Here is a 15,979-nt window from a genome sequence, read left to right on the forward strand (position 1 = left end):
GGCAAGGGATAAATAAGAATCCAGCACGTTTAATGTTAGAAACTGGGAAAGAAGCTATACAATCGACTAGCATACATGTAACAAAAACAAGAGGGCCAAGATGACCCTAGGTCACTCACCTGAGAAACACACCATAACAGTGTAAACATGTTTTACCTAGTGATTTATGGAAACAAATATTCTGAACAATTTTCATTAAGATTGGACCAAAAATGTGGTCTCTTAAGTATCAACAAGTATTTTCTTTGATTTGACCTAGTGACCTAGCTTTTGATCCCAAAAGACCCAGATTCGTGCTTGTCCAAGATTCTATAAAAATAAACATTCTGACAAAGTTTCAGAAAGATTGGAGCAAAAGCAAAAAGTGGCCACTTAGAATGTATACAAGTTTTTCCTTTGATTTGACCACCTATTGACCAAATTGGCCATACGTGACTCAGATTCGAAATCATCCAAGACTTTATGATAAAAAAATCTGACCAAGTTTTCTAATGATACAACAAAAATGTGGCCTCTAGAGTGTAAACAAGCTTATATTTTTATTTGGCTGGCGGCCTAGTTTTTAACCCCATGTGACCCAGATAAAAATTAAGCTAAGATTTCAAGCAGACAAACATTCTGACAAATTTTCATGCACTTAAATTGAAAAATGTAGCCACTATTGTATACACAATGTTTTTCATTTATTTTTACATTTGACCTCAGATGTCCCAGATTCCAAATTGGGCCAAAAATCATCAAGATAAACATTTCTAAAGTGTTATCAAGCTTTTCCTTTGATTTGACTTGATGACCTAGTTTTTGACCCCGTTGGCCCATATTCAAACTTGACCTAGATTACATCCAGTCATACATTTTTAACAATTTTCATGAAGATCCGGTGTAAAATGCATTCCCTATTGCATACACAAGTCTGGCTTTTCTTTGATTTGACCTTGCGACCTTGACTCCAGATTACCTATATTCAAACTTAACCTAGATTTTTTCAAGGCAGTTATTATGACTAAATTTTTCTGAATATCCGTTGTAAAATTCAGTCCTTATTACATACACAAGGTTTTTCTTGATTTGACCTAGTGACCTTGTTGTTGATCCCAAATGACATATATTCGAACTCGACCTACATTTGATCAAAACAATCATTCTGATCAAATTTCTTGAGGATCAATTGAAAAATACAGCCTCTATCGCATACATAAGTTTTTTTTTCTTTTATTTGACCTAGTGACCTAGTCTTTAACCTATGATTATCCATATCAATACAAGACCCAGAAATGCAGTCCATATTGCATAAACAAGGTTTTTATTTGATTTGCCCTAGTGACCTAGATTTTGACCCAAGATAACCTATATTCGAACTGGACCTAGATTTTATCAAAGCAATTATTCTGACCAAATTTCATGAAGATCAAATGAAATATACAGCCTCTATCGCATACACAATGTTTTCTTTGATTTGACCTAGTGACCTAGTTTTTGACCCCAGATGACCCATACTCGAATTTGACCTGGACTTATCAAGATAACTATTCTGACTTAATCATATGAAGATCCTGTGTAAAATGCAGTCCCTATTGCTTACACAAGGTTTTTCTTTTATTTAACCTAGTGACCTAGTTTTTGACCCCAGATGACACATATTCAAAATTAATTTAGATTTTATCAAGACAATTATTCTGACTAAATTTCATGAAGATCCGTTGTAAAATGCAGTCCCTATTGCATACACAAGGTTTTTCTTTGATATGACCTAGTGACCTAGCTTTTGACCCCAGGTGACTCGTATTCGAATTTGGCCTGATTTTTTATCAAGGCAATCAATCTAACCAAATTTCAGGAAGATCAATTAAAAATACAGCCTCTATCGCATATACAATGTTTTTCTTTGAATTGACCTAGTGACCAAGTTTTTGACTCCAGATGACCCATATTCGAACTTGACCTAGATTTCATCAAGGCAATCATTCTGACCAAGTTTCATGAAAATCAATTAAAAAAAATACAGCCTCTATCGCATAAACAAGCTAAATGTTGACAGACGACAGACAGACGCCGGACATCGATCGATAAAAAAAAACTCGCCTGAGCATAGCTCATTTGAGCTAATAAGCATTGAGCTACTCTCGATAAGTTCACATAATAGTTCTAATTTAGTAGTTACTAATAAAGAGTTAATTTATTTCCGAGATAGAGCGTATAAGAATATTCCAAAGGCTGTACAACTAAGAAATGTTTTAACACCGTGCTGTTTGTTCCATCGTATGATGTGATTCTTTACCCAGGTTTCACCTGTAATGAAATAAAAAATAATATAACTGTGCAGCTACAAATGTTCTATTATTCACAAACTTTTGAATGGACAACGTGATTCCACCAAAGAATAAACATAACACAGAGTCCAAGTACATACCACAGCGCAGCACTTACATTCTGATATTGTGATAATCTATAAGATGGTCCTTTGGAAGCATACAACACAACTGAGCAAACATAATCTTCCTTTAGCAGACTAGGTATGACTGATATGTTCTTTAGAGGTCATGAAATGCATATACAAGACGTACATGTTAACGTTCGGTAGACATAGCGCAGTGTTATCACAACATGCGTTGCAAATATTTCGACTGAAAAAAATCAAGAAGCACCGCTAACGGACAGAAAAATGACATTCTGGCTTTCCTAAAAGTATTTTCTGTGTTCCTATCTAACGTTCTAATTGCATTATCATAATGCCAAACGCCTAAATAAAGAAACCATATTATACGCCCTAGTGCAGCGCAGACCTCTTTAAGTTCTAACTAACTGCTCTATCAGTAACTTAAAGACATTTATGCGATTATTTGAATACTTCCTGAGCCCGCTCTCTGAGAAAATTGATTTTGGTGTACAATAATGAAGAACGCCTATAACTCTAGCGCAGGACTCTCATTAGGACACCAGTACTGTTTATTCCAAGGAAGCGAACCTGAACACCCACCCACCTGCTGTTTTAATGACGTCATCCTGAAGATTTTTCTTGATGTCAGGTAACATAACAATCACAGTCCAGGGCCATACACAAATAAAAATACTTGAACCAACCAGCCACAGCGATCTCGTGTCCGAATCCTTGTCTAAATAGTATGCACCAGCACCTGCAAGAGCTCCTAGTACGGCCATAGGTCTCTGTATTATACAAACAGAAAATCTGGAATTGTGTGTTTATTAAGCGTTAAAACCCATACATATATATAGTCACACCCTATAAAGGACTGTACTCCCCCTCTTCCTGTTGCGACTGATCAAAACGATAAAAAGACAGGCCGAAGGTAAGAAATCGTCTTAAAATTAATCATCTTGCTTTACACGGTATGTGTATTTACGTTTAACGATAAGTCTAATATAACTATGTGTATATGGCGATAATATAACTCTGTGTATATGGTGATATAATAACTCTGTGTATATGGTGATATAATAACTCTGTGTATATGGTGATATAACAGATGAAACAGACATGTAATCTTTACAAAATGTTGACTGATCACACTCATTGCATGAAAATTCACCCGACGAAGTCACGAAACTGATGAATAACATGTCAAATTGATTTGCAATCCGATAATACAAGATGTTTTCTGAAATAAGCATGCATACTCCATAAATATATGTAAATAAGATGTTGCACATCTGTTGCGTTTTTGAAAGAAATTACTTTTTATCTAATCGGTAAAAAAAAACATTCACTGTATGCCGACGTGCCAGTTTTGATATTGGATATGAACTCGTATTTGCGACTGACACTGTATTCCATTTTGCGACTATAGTAGGTGATTTAATGGTGTCAATAAAATAAAAAATACATACCAAATTGTCTCTATTGATCAGTCGTCATGTATGTAATGTCATTTAATGTCGAACCCCTCGGGCTATGCATGTACTTATCCATTTGGGACGGGGTTGGAGAATGCTTAAGAATCGTTTACATGCAAGTACTCCGTGTTAGTGTTACAGACATATACTGTCATAAAATACAGAATTAGGAACTATACACAGGGTCCCTACTATGTCATACAAGAAACAATCTTCTGTCGATTCCCTATTGAAGTCACGCGAAGAAATGTTACCTGACGACTTCAAAATGCCAATGAGATTAGACAGGAGGGGACTGTAGGTTGAACCCCCGGTCCGTCTGTCCGTGTGTCTGTCTGTTTGTCCGTCTGCCAACAAAATAATCCTCCGATTTTTTAAAAACTATTGCACCCACAAGTACCTTGCAGCTGTACATACAGCCGTCGTGTTTACTACCTGTCGTGAGTTGACCGTTATTTCTCACGTTTAAAATAAATTACATTTGACAGTGATAACGCTTTTACACGCCACCCGGGCATCTGTCCTTCCGGATTTAGTCGTTTTCATTGCTAAGCTTGGCTCAATCCACTTCCGTTAATTTAAAATCTACCTCGTATTTGTTTTAACATCGTCGGCAAAATCAGACTATTTTAAAGAAACATTCAACTCGAAAGCTATGTGTAATTTGGTGAGTATAATACGTATAAATGTATGAGAAATAACGGTCAAATAACGGCGGGTAATCAACACGACGGTTGTATGTCCAGGCGCAGTTGGGGTACCTGTGATTGCACCTACCTTGATACTTCACACACACATAGAGGGCAATATGTAATAAATGCACGTATACTATTTTAGATGGGATTCAAAATGGCCAACTAGCAGCCATTTTATGATGAAAATGTGTTCATGATTTCTTGAAAACTATTTTACCTACCTCTTCAACTTCACACACACATAGAGAGCAGTATGTTGTTAATGTTTGTGTAATTCTTATCTAGATCAGATTCAAGATGTCAGACCGTAAAGCACTTTTCCACTAACAAGCATACATTTCGGGCCCACATATCCACATATGTTGTGCTAATGTTCGAAATTCAAACGGTAGGGGACATTTGCCCCCTCCCCATTGTGGGGCTGCTTGTTAATCCCCTACCGGTTGAAAAACAGTTTCGGGACTATACTATAGGAATGCGCTTTACCGTTCGCCCGTCATTCTGTCATTCCATCCGTCTGTCCGTCCGTCCGTCCATCTGAAATGTCCTGTCCGTTCTTTAACTCTGTCATCAATGAAGGGATTTTAATATTAGTTGGTACAAATTTTTCCCATGATGAGAGGACGTATCATGCGCAAAAACCCGGACCCAAAGCTTAAGGTCACAGTTGGGGGTCAAAGTTCAACAGGGTTTTTTTCCTGCCCGGTCTATAACTGCCATCCAAGAAGGTTTTTTTTTATATCACTTGGCACATATATACTTCATAATGAGACGATCTGTCATGCACAAGTTTCAGACCCCTATGTCAAAGGTTAAAGTTACATTTGACAGTCAAATGTTTACACGGAATGAACAGGGTCTGTTTCGTTTTCGTCCACAGCTCTGTCATTCATTAAAGGATTAAATAACCCTTGGCACAAATATTTCCGATGAGACGATGAGACGACGTGTCATGTGCAAATTCCAGACCTCTGGCCACAATGGTGGGTCAAAGGTCAACAGGGCTTTTTTCCCTGTCCGGTCCATAACTCATGAAAGGATTTTGATATCGCTTGACACTAATGTTCTCCATGGCGAGACGATGTGTCATGCGCAAATCCTGTACCGATAGCTCAAAAGTCAAGGTCACAATTGGAGGTCAGAGGACAATAGCGGTTTTTCATGTCCGGTCCGGTACTCTGTCATTCATCAAGGGGTAATAAAATAACTTGTCATAAATGTTCCCCATTTAATAATACAATGTATATGATAATATAATAAAAATAATAAAAATAGACTCTGTTATACCTTAAAGTGTCACATTAAAGAGAAAATGAAAAGAATAAGACGTTTGAGAGAGATAGGTGTAGTAACATTCAAGTAATTGCACGACCAAATTTATGAGGACACACATACAACCAGACCGAGCAGACAGACCGCATGGTGACTTCTATATACCACTCTCCTTCAAACTTCGTTTACGGGTTATAATTATAAAATACTACAGGAGCATAAGAATGCCGATATTTTATAAATAAGTCAGTTGCAAACAGGCATACAGTCTCATTTACGAAAGTCACAATCATTTGTACAGTACTCAAGCAAACATGCATACAGTCAGGAAATCACGCCGAATCAAAAATGGGGGATTTTAGCAATGATTTTATTTTATTTTACCAAACTAATATTGTTTCTTCATCCATGAAACAGCGGGATTTACATGTAGAAGAAAATACGCAATTATGACGCCGACAATGTATAATTTCTGGACAAATCCAGTGATCAATCGAGATTGTTTGCTATAATTTTACCTGTAATCACACTAACACATTATATACAGAAACAAATCATGCCCAGCTTCCAATAAAATTTAAATATACATACCATCAAAGCTTATCAGTCACTTTAAAATGGTTTTTTCCAACTTACAGCTGTCAGTTTATTGTTTTGATCGAGGGAGGGAGAATATAGTCGTTTATAGGGTGTGTATAGTTTCAAATGTAATGGAAATTATTTCTCAAGCAGAACATGTCTATTACATGTATGTCGAACTATGTGTGTATGTACATACAAATAAATATGCAGAGAGAGAGAGAGAGAGGGTCTCTATATGTATATGAAATAAATAGGAGGTGAGCATAGATACTGCAGTGAACAGGTGGCAAAAAAACTGCTGTATTAGAAAGCTACTGGATAAACAACGGTGTATAGGACAGAGTTGAAGATTAAAACACTTTTTACAATGTATAATCTGGATATTAACCTTTAACCCCGATTTTTGTCGAGCCCGCTTTTGGAATCAAAGACATGTTCAAATGGTAGTTCGGAGTATGTGCGTGCATGCGTCCGTGTGTGCATCCGTCCATCCGGAATTGTTGTCTGGACCATTACTATGACATTCATGGAGCAGTCTTGTTTATAATTGGCATGAATATTAAATTCAGTGAGTGAGACGGAGTGTCATGCGCAAACTCCAGGTTTCTATCTCAAATATCAAGGTCATAAATTTGGAGGTCAACGATCATGCAAGATCTTGTCCGACCCATAACTTTGAAATGCAGCGATGAATATTGTTTATACTTGGCGTAAATGTTAACCTCAGTGAGGAGGAGTGTCATGCGCAAACCCCAATTTCCTATCTCAAAGGTAAATGTCACAGTTGAAGGTCAAATGTCATTTTAGATCTTGTCCGGCCCATAACTTTGACATCTATTAAGGAATCTTTGGCATGAATGTTAACCACAGTGAGACGGAGTGTCCTGCGCAGCACCATCCTATCCTATTTCAAAGGTCAAAGTCACATCTGGTTTTCAAAGGTCATGTCAGATCTTGTCCGACCCACAACTTTTGACATGTATTGAGGAATATTGTTTATATTTTGCATGACTGTTTAACTCAATGAGAAAGACTCTATCTTAAAGGTCAGTGTCACATCTAGGGGTCAAAGGATGGACTCGACATGTTGCCCGTGGGCATCTAGTCTAAAAAATAAATCACAATGACAAACTAAGTCAATTTGGAGTTATACATATAGTGCGTTTCTGTGTACCGGACTCCGGTTTGATTCTAGGTAAAATAACGTTCATCAACATACATGTACCATAATAAAAATAATAGATAATAAGAATAATAGACTTAATAATTATAATACAACACACAACTATACATTGACACATATCAAACTGATATCATACATAAACATAAAACAGTAGATTTCTACTGATCAACCACGTTTAAACAAGAATGATCTTACCTGTATCTTTCTTGCTCTAAGAAAATTTTCTTTCCAGTCTTTTCGACAGTTTGGCAAATCAAGAGTTTGACCCGCCGGGTGGCCGGCTGCGTTAACGTACAGCGTACATCCGGCAAACAAACCGGACAGTCCAGTGGCTCCAATTTTTAAACAATCTTTTAGGTTTAAATCCATGTTTTGCTAAGCAATAGAAGATCTATATCATAAGAAATACAACGTGAAAAGTGCACGAACGTGTAAAGAACTCTTATTTGACCTTGATATATCAAAAGAGAAACTAAATTTCAAGGACATTTTATTTCATCAAATTAATGTCTTAAAACAGTTTAGGGCTGGTATATGGAACGCCGCGACTGTCTCTTGAAGGTTTAAGCATTAAAGCGACTAACCCAAACATGGTGGTGTCAGATTTTAAGAAATCTATTTTTTTGCTATATTCACCTGTATGCTGCATATTCGATGTTCTAACAATGTATTTTTCATCAATTGCTGTTAAAATTTCCGTTGTTTTCCTAATAAATTTAAAATAAAAACATTCGTCTACAATTTCTGATTAAATTTTATGGAAAAAAAATTCCCGCCAGCAAACATCACGTAATTATCAATAAAGTACAGACGTATAGGTATCGCACACTATTGTGACGTTTTGAAATTAAAACAAACAAAACCATAGTATAAAATGAAGTCAGTACACTAAGTACGTTTTACGATGCAGTCAGTGATTTCTCTTTGGCCTAGACACGGGTACTAAACAGTGCCTGTTGTACCACCTGTGCCGAGACACTTCGCTTCCGGTACCGCAGGTACTTCGCCAGTTTACAAATCAAGCGAGATCGGTGAGTGATTTTTGTCATTTTGTTACTGCATGGAGCTTCTAATACGTCATAGATCTTTTTATGAAATCTACGTACAAAATATGGCATTTGTGTGCAAGTTAGCATGGACATTTTATCTTAGTGAAATACCGGTAGTGATTGGCCTAGATGACCCAGTATCAAGCACGTTCATAATTTTACTGAACAAGTTACCTGGCCAAAATTGAGCAATCTACAGTGTTAATGAACCTATTGTTGACGCCGGAGATCGGAGCAACCACCTACTCTTAAAGCTCACCCCGAACTTCCGTTCAGACGAGCTAAAAAAGAATGAAATCTTACGCGCATGCGTATCCTTACAAATATAAAATAGAAACATATCTTTATCATCCTTTGGTGAAATTTCAATCCCCCTGACATGGACTAGTTCAAACAGGCCGTGATACATATTCAGCATCCGAATGAGGCAAGTGTGCCCTATGCACATACGTCCTTAGTTTCTACACTGTCTTCCGTCTTTGAATAGTTATGGAAAGTCGTGGATAACATATTAGAAAAAAATGTGAAAGTCAGATCTACCGATGGTTGTTCTATAAAACAAAGGTTTCATTAATATCTAAACAAAACAAAAATTAAAGAAAGTATGTTTGATACATCGTGTTGATCTTTTCGACGTCGTTTTACAAAATCCAGCATCTGCTTTACGTGGTTCTACTTATACATGACAACTCAGAAGTATGTCTGATGTCACTTGGATTTTGGTTCATTAATATATATAAATGTTTTCAAAGCCTATAAAACCTTAGCCTATTTAGATTAGTAGGTTCTGAATTAACAACATTAGAAGATGGATCAAATAAAAAAAAGATAGATAAATTTTGCACAAAATTATTTCATATATCAATTTCACATTGCCTAGCTAATTTGTTCTAAGTTGACAGTTCGTCGGTAGATCATTTTACTTATTTAAAGAAAATTGCTGCAGCTTCTTGTATGAGAAATGGGGGAAATTTAAACTAGAATTTGTTTAAACATTTTACCGATTTTATTTGAATATGAACACAGTTTCATGTTAGAAACAGAAAAATGCAAAAAACAATCATAGGTCACCTAGCTAGTTCAGGAGTCATCTGTCCTTAAAACTGGATCTTTGACATTGCAAATTCAAGGGCAGATAACTCCTGAACAAGCATAGTGACCTTCGTTTTTTTTTTATATTTCTGTTTTTAATATGACACTGTGTATATACAAAGTTTGAACAAATTCTATTATTGGGATTTTTACCCCAAACTGCCACATGTGTCCTTAATAAAAAGTTAATGTCAATAACTAGAATGCTTTGGTCTTCCATCAATCTTAAAAACAGTAGTGGTCATGTCGACAGTAGATGGCCAAAATGGTGTGGGTTTCAGTTTGTTTATATAGGACATTTCTACAGAGAAAGGAGGACTAATTTTGCCAAAACAGAGCTTATGGTACCTGGTATTTGAACTGTCTTATGAGCCACAAACCCACCTGGAAGTTTCAAATGATGTACAGGAAAACAAGTAGGGGAGGGACTGGGACGGATGGGGTCAACAGGACTGGTGTTAAAGGAAAACAATTAGGGACGGGACTGGGGCGGATTGAACAAAGTGATTACTATTGAGGCCCCTTCAGAAGCGAGGTTTTGAATGGGTATAATCATGATAATATAGCAGCCTAGGGGCAATTGAGGTACACCTTGCAAGTTGCATGCTCTACCTAGTACTGGTTCAAGCGGAATGTTTGACAGACCCTCCCCCCCCCCCCCCCCCCCCCCCCCCCCCCCCCACCCCCACCTCCCCACAAAAATAAATAAATAAATAAAACACCATAACTTGCAATCCATCACTTTAATCCCGATACCAAACTACACTGTTTACTGTGAACAATTTACTTTCTTCCTCATCTTTTACATGAACAAATATGTAACACACGAGTATGTCCTCTTTTCTTTGCTCTTAGTGGCTTCATTTCTGGTTGCCGGCCGTCCCTGTGCGGTTTTCCTGCGTACCTGCTTTGTGTGTATGCGTGCGTGCGTGTGTGTCTTGGGAGCTGCCCCACTGTTTTCCTGTTTGTCTGTTTGTTTGCTCTGTATGTATGTCAGTGTATGTTAATTAGTTGTGTATGTGTTAAGGTGGTGGGTAAGGAGGGCGGTTAAATTGTTTTGTGTATGTGCGTACTGTGTAGGGACACTACGTTATAGACACGTGGTTTTACCTGTTGAAAATTTATCCTTGCTTGTTTACTTTCCCTTAACACCCCGCCCATTCATTTACCACTCAAGTAGTTCATGCGAAGAAATCGTTTAATGGTATTTCTATTTATACTTCTAGTGGTCCCTTTTCTAGAGGCCTCTCTCCCACTTCACATAAATTAATGAAAGGACCTTATAATACAGTAGAATAAAATTGGGAGAGTACCTTAAATTCAAGTTTATTGAAGATCCATCATGCAGTTCATGAGAAGAAGACGTTTATCTGTTTTTAGCTCTAGAGGCACATAAAAGGGGGTCATTAGCCCTCATTTGAAAAAACCTTGGAGAGAACCTTATGATGATGTTATAGACCAAGGCTGATGAATACCAATCCATCAGTTCACGAGAAGAAGTTTTAGTTTAAAGTTATTTTTCTATTTTTAGCTCTAGCGGCCGCTAAAAGGGGCCGAGGTAAGTTATCAGAAAAATGTGATTGAAGCCCATACTAGAATGCTACTGACCAAGTCTGAATTACATCTGACCAATAGTTTCAGAGGAGAACATGTTTAGGTAAAAATGTTGACGCAGAGCAACGGACGAAGAACGATGGACGCTGCACTAGCCACATATGATAAGTGTACCTTTTTTCGAATAATTTGCGACGAGTATAGAATATTTAAGAAACTTCAAAAAGAAAATGAAGAAAAATATATTATTATATTTATTCGCCAACAAGGTATGCTTGTGTCTGGTCAAAGACCTTATGTAAAAGCCAAACACTAGTTATTACACTGAAAGAGCTTGGGCAAATATTTATAAAAGATGAGGGATAAACAAGAATCCTGCACACTGGGAAAGAAGTTACACATTTGAGGTACACCGTCGACTAGCATACATGTAAAAAATAAGCATTTGAGCTACTCCCGATAAGTTCACGTAATAGTTTTAATTTAGTAGTTACTAATGAAGAGCAAATCTATTTCCGAGAAAGAGCGTATAAGAATATTCCAAAAGCTGTACAACTAAGAAATGTTCTAACACCGTGATGTTTGTTCCATCGTATGATGTGATTCTTTACCCAGGTTTCACCTGTAATGAAATAAAAAATGATTATATTAGTGTATAGCTAACAATGTCTACAAATGTATTTCTTTTATTAAGGACTGTGGAAGCACAGAATGCACTGGTAATGCTAATCAAATATACTAGTTGGCTCGATCCGTGTCCTTTCACTAGAAACAATGGAAAATGGAACATTCCCCAATACCCCGAACACCAGCTTAATGGGGCTTCTATTATTCACAAACGTTTAAATGGACACCGTGATTCTACCAAAGAACCGTAAATGTACGACACAGAGCCCATGTACGAGCCGCAGTACAGCACTTAAATACTGATATAGTGATAATATGTAAGGAGGTATGCTTGAGAGGTCATGAAATGCATATGCAAGACTAGTCTGTGTTCAGACCCTGTGTTTTGTTCACAGGAGATACCTCCTGAGTTTATTCAAATTTTGTATAATTGTGTCCCTTGTCTTCTGAAAACACAGATAATCAGAGCCAGGACTGATGAAGCCAGAATATAAAACAGAATTATTTGTTCTAAAAAAAGATTATCTAGTTGGTAGCCAGACTAATGCAAGAAGTATATTTTAACGCTGTGTCTACCGAACGTTAAAATGATAAGTTATCACCACATGTGCATGCATCTGTCACGGTATAGAACTTGAATATTGAAATGGGGAGAAAGTGTGTATGCGGCCGGGTAGCTTAGTCGGTAGAGCATTTGAACAGTATTCTGAGGCCCCGGGTTCGAGGCCCGGTCTGGCTGCACATTTTCTCACCCTGTGACATATGGTGCCCAACGTGGGATCGTAACGACATTGCACTGGTTAGTATCTGACGCCTGTAATTGCTTATGTGAGTACCCGCTTAAATTCGAGGATAAATTTCAAAATAGTGGGGAAAGTGTCGCGGTATAGAATATATTAAAATGAGGAGAAAGTGCGTAGACGGCCGGGTAGCTCAGTCGGTAGAGCATCGGAACGGTATTCTCAGGCTCCTTGTTCGAGTCCCGGTCTGGTTGCACATTTTTCTCACCCTGTGACACATTTCAAATATTTCGACTAAAAATAAATAATAATGCATTGCAAGTGAACAGAAAAAAGGACAGGCTATCTGTCCTAAAAGTTTTTTTCTGCATTCCTAACTAACCTAAAAATTGATTAGGTAAGAAGAATCGGTTCTTATATACTAACTGCTCTATTCAGAAGACAGTAACAGGTTTATTTGAAAATTCTCGAACCCGCTCCCTTAGAAAACTGGTTTTGATGTATCATAATGAAGAACGTTCATAACTCTAGCACAGGGCTCCTCATTAGGACACCGGTAGTGTTTATTCCAAGGAAGCGAACCTGAGCACCCAAACACCTACCTGCTGTTTCGATAATGTCATCCTCAAGATTCTTCTTGATGTCAGGTAACATAACAATCACAGTCCAGGGCCATACACAAATAAAAATACTTGAACCAACCAGCCACAGCGACCTCGTGTCCGAATCCTTGTCTAAATAGTATGCACCAGCACCAGCAAGAGCTCCTAGTACGGACATAGGTCTCTGTATTATACAAACAGAAAATCTGGAATTTTGTGTTTATTAAAAGTTAAAAGCCATACACATATATATTAGATTCAAATGTGTGATGGAAATTATTTCTTAAGCAGAATATGTTTATTACATGTGTATGTCGAACTATGTGTGTATGTACATAGAAACAAGTAAGTGAATATGCAGAGAGGGAGAGAGAGAGAGAGAGAAAGAGAGAGGTACCTGAATACATATCAAATAGATAGGAGGTGAGCATAAATACTGCAGTGAACAGGTGGCAAAATGTTATATTAGAAAGTTACTGGATAAACTGCGGCGTAAGGGAAAGAGATGAATAAACAGACTAAAATACTTTCTACAATGTTGAATCGGGTTATTAAACGTTAAACATCTAGATCTATATAAGAAACATACAGGATATAAATCGGTTGAATCTTTAAATATTCAGATTATAACACTTTCTGCAAAGTAAAATCTGGATATTAACCTTTAACCCTGGTTTTTATCGAGTCTGCCTGCGGAACCGAAGAAATGCCCAAATGGCGGTTCGGTGTATGTGCGTGCGTGCGTCCGTGCATGCGTCCGTCCGTCTGTCCGGATTTGTTTATTATGACCATAAATTTGACAAGAATGGAGCAGTCTTGTTTATATTTGGCATGAATATTAACCTCATTGAGACGGAGTGTCATGAGCAAAATCTCAAAGATAAAGGTCATATTTGGAGGTCAAAAATCATGTCAGACCTTGTCCGGCCAATAAATTTGACACGCAGTGAGGAATTTTGTTTATATTTGGCATGAATGTTAACCTTAGTGAGACAGAGTGTCATGTGCAAACCGCAATGTCCTACCTCAAAGATCAAGGTCACAGTTGGAGGTCAAAGGTCATTTTAGATCGTGTCCGGCCCATACCTTTGACATGCACTGGGAAATCTTGTTTATATTCGGAAAGAATGTTAACCTCAGTGAGGTGGAGTGTCCTGCGCAAACACCAGGTTCCTATCTCAAGGGTCAAAGTCACCGTTGGAGGTCAAATGTCGTGTCAGATCTTGTCCGGCCCAAAACTTTGAATTTAACATGCACTGAGGAATTTTGTTTATATTTGCATGAATGTTTAAAGCAATGAGAAAGACTCTATCTCAAAGGTCAAGGTCACAGTTAGGGGTCAAAGGGCGGACTCGACATGTTGCTCGTGGGCATCTAGTTTAAAAAGAAATTACAATAATAAACTAAGTCAATTTAGAGTTATGAGTCTAGTGCGCTTCCGTGTAATGGACTCCTGTTTGATTCTAGGTAATCCGGAAAAATAACGTTCTGCAATGTACATGTACCGTTATAATGAAAATAAAAGTAATAGATCTATTAGATCTAATTATAATACAACACACATCTATACATTCACACATATCAAACTGGTATAATACATAAACATAAATAGTAGATTTCTACTGATCAACCACGTGCATGTACATAGATAAACAAGATAGAGTGCACAAATGATCTTACCTGTATTTTTTTTGCTCTAAGGAAATTTTCTTTCCAATCTTTTCGACAGTTTGGCAAATCAAGAGTTTGACCCGCCGGGTGGCCAACTGCGTTAACGTACAGCGCACATCCGGCAAACAAACCGGAAAGTCCAGTGGCTCCAATTTTTAAACAATCTTTTAGGTTTAAATCCATGTTTATGTTTTGCTACGCAATAGACGATCTATATCATAAGAAGTGCACGAACGTGTAAAGAACTCTTGTGTGGCCTTGGTATATCAAAAGAGAAACTAAGCTTCAAGGACATCATATTTCGTCTGACTAATTTCACAGGCACTCGGTTGCACTGATAGTATTTTCCTATATTGGCCTGTACCTGCTGTTTGTTGGTTTTAATACGTGCACCAGTACACTCCCTGTGTTAGTGTAACAGAATCACTTTGCTAAATAATGTTAAAATTTTAGGTTTAGGTAGACCTATAGTTACCCTATTCAAATATCTATATCTCTATCCTTAGACCTAACTTTTTAGATTCTTTAAAAGCAAATTCACGACATACTGTTGATTTTTTTATACTCAGAGAGTGCTACTTCAGAGGTTAAAAGCAGCAAACGTTCGGTACTTGCCCATTTACGTAAAACTACATCAGTACAACCAGATCAAGGTGGCCAACCCACTTGACTTTTGGATATCGAACCGCGAGAAAACGTCTCGATTCAGGTAATATTTTGGCCTTGATTTTAGGCAGCTCTACATATATGGTTGACCCAAGGTCATCATCATCTTCATTAATTGGTTTACTATAGAAGAGTATACTCGCGATTTCCTCATTCTTTACTGTTTCGCTGCTGAGACGAAAGATAATGAGAATTATAATTGTTATACGAATAAACAAACATGAATTTAGATCTATAGTGATGAATGTTACGTGATTGCTTGCCAATTTAACACCAGCCTGCAGACTGAAAATCATGGCTATTCATTTTTGAAAGTTTCCAATTCTTATTGATATAATTATTTCTTGCCTTTTAATCTGAGAAGTTTGCATATTGACGACCAACATCTTTAAAA

General features: G+C 37.3%; 2 protein-coding genes across 2 annotated transcripts; both read right to left on the minus strand.

Moving 5' to 3' along the window:
- Nucleotides 1-536: 536 nt before the first annotated feature.
- LOC123531604 (uncharacterized) lies at nucleotides 537-8,097 on the minus strand. Its single transcript, XM_045312712.2, has 3 exons — nucleotides 7,780-8,097; nucleotides 2,982-3,165; nucleotides 537-2,289 (listed from the first exon to the last, which is right to left on the minus strand). Exons 1-3 carry the CDS (start codon nucleotides 7,951-7,953, stop codon nucleotides 2,177-2,179), a joined length of 471 nt encoding a protein of 156 aa, XP_045168647.2. The 5' UTR covers nucleotides 7,954-8,097; the 3' UTR covers nucleotides 537-2,176.
- A 3,423-nt stretch (nucleotides 8,098-11,520) lies between these two features.
- Nucleotides 11,521-15,229, minus strand: LOC123531860 (uncharacterized). The gene is made up of 3 exons (XM_045313148.2): nucleotides 14,929-15,229; nucleotides 13,249-13,432; nucleotides 11,521-11,901 (listed from the first exon to the last, which is right to left on the minus strand). Exons 1-3 carry the CDS (start codon nucleotides 15,100-15,102, stop codon nucleotides 11,789-11,791), a joined length of 471 nt encoding a protein of 156 aa, XP_045169083.2. The 5' UTR covers nucleotides 15,103-15,229; the 3' UTR covers nucleotides 11,521-11,788.
- Nucleotides 15,230-15,979: the final 750 nt, after the last annotated feature.

The sequence above is a fragment of the Mercenaria mercenaria genome, chromosome 11 (assembly GCF_021730395.1).
Source record: "Mercenaria mercenaria strain notata chromosome 11, MADL_Memer_1, whole genome shotgun sequence".
NCBI classification, from domain to species: Eukaryota; Metazoa; Mollusca; class Bivalvia; order Venerida; family Veneridae; genus Mercenaria; species Mercenaria mercenaria.

Bases quoted from the DNA above. Each gene is read 5' to 3' on its own strand.
- LOC123531604 (XM_045312712.2), bottom strand. From the start codon at position 7,953: ATGGATTTAAACCTAAAAGATTGTTTAAAAATTGGAGCCACTGGACTG. The intron at 3,166-7,779 runs GTAAGATCATTC...TGTATAATACAG, and splicing joins TTAGAGCAAGAAAGATACAG to AGACCTATGGCCGTACTAGG. The intron at 2,290-2,981 runs GTGGGTGGGTGT...ATTTCATTACAG, and splicing joins TGACGTCATTAAAACAGCAG to GTGAAACCTGGGTAAAGAAT.
- LOC123531860 (XM_045313148.2), bottom strand. From the start codon at position 15,102: ATGGATTTAAACCTAAAAGATTGTTTAAAAATTGGAGCCACTGGACTT. The intron at 13,433-14,928 runs GTAAGATCATTT...TGTATAATACAG, and splicing joins TTAGAGCAAAAAAAATACAG to AGACCTATGTCCGTACTAGG. The intron at 11,902-13,248 runs GTAGGTGTTTGG...ATTTCATTACAG, and splicing joins TGACATTATCGAAACAGCAG to GTGAAACCTGGGTAAAGAAT.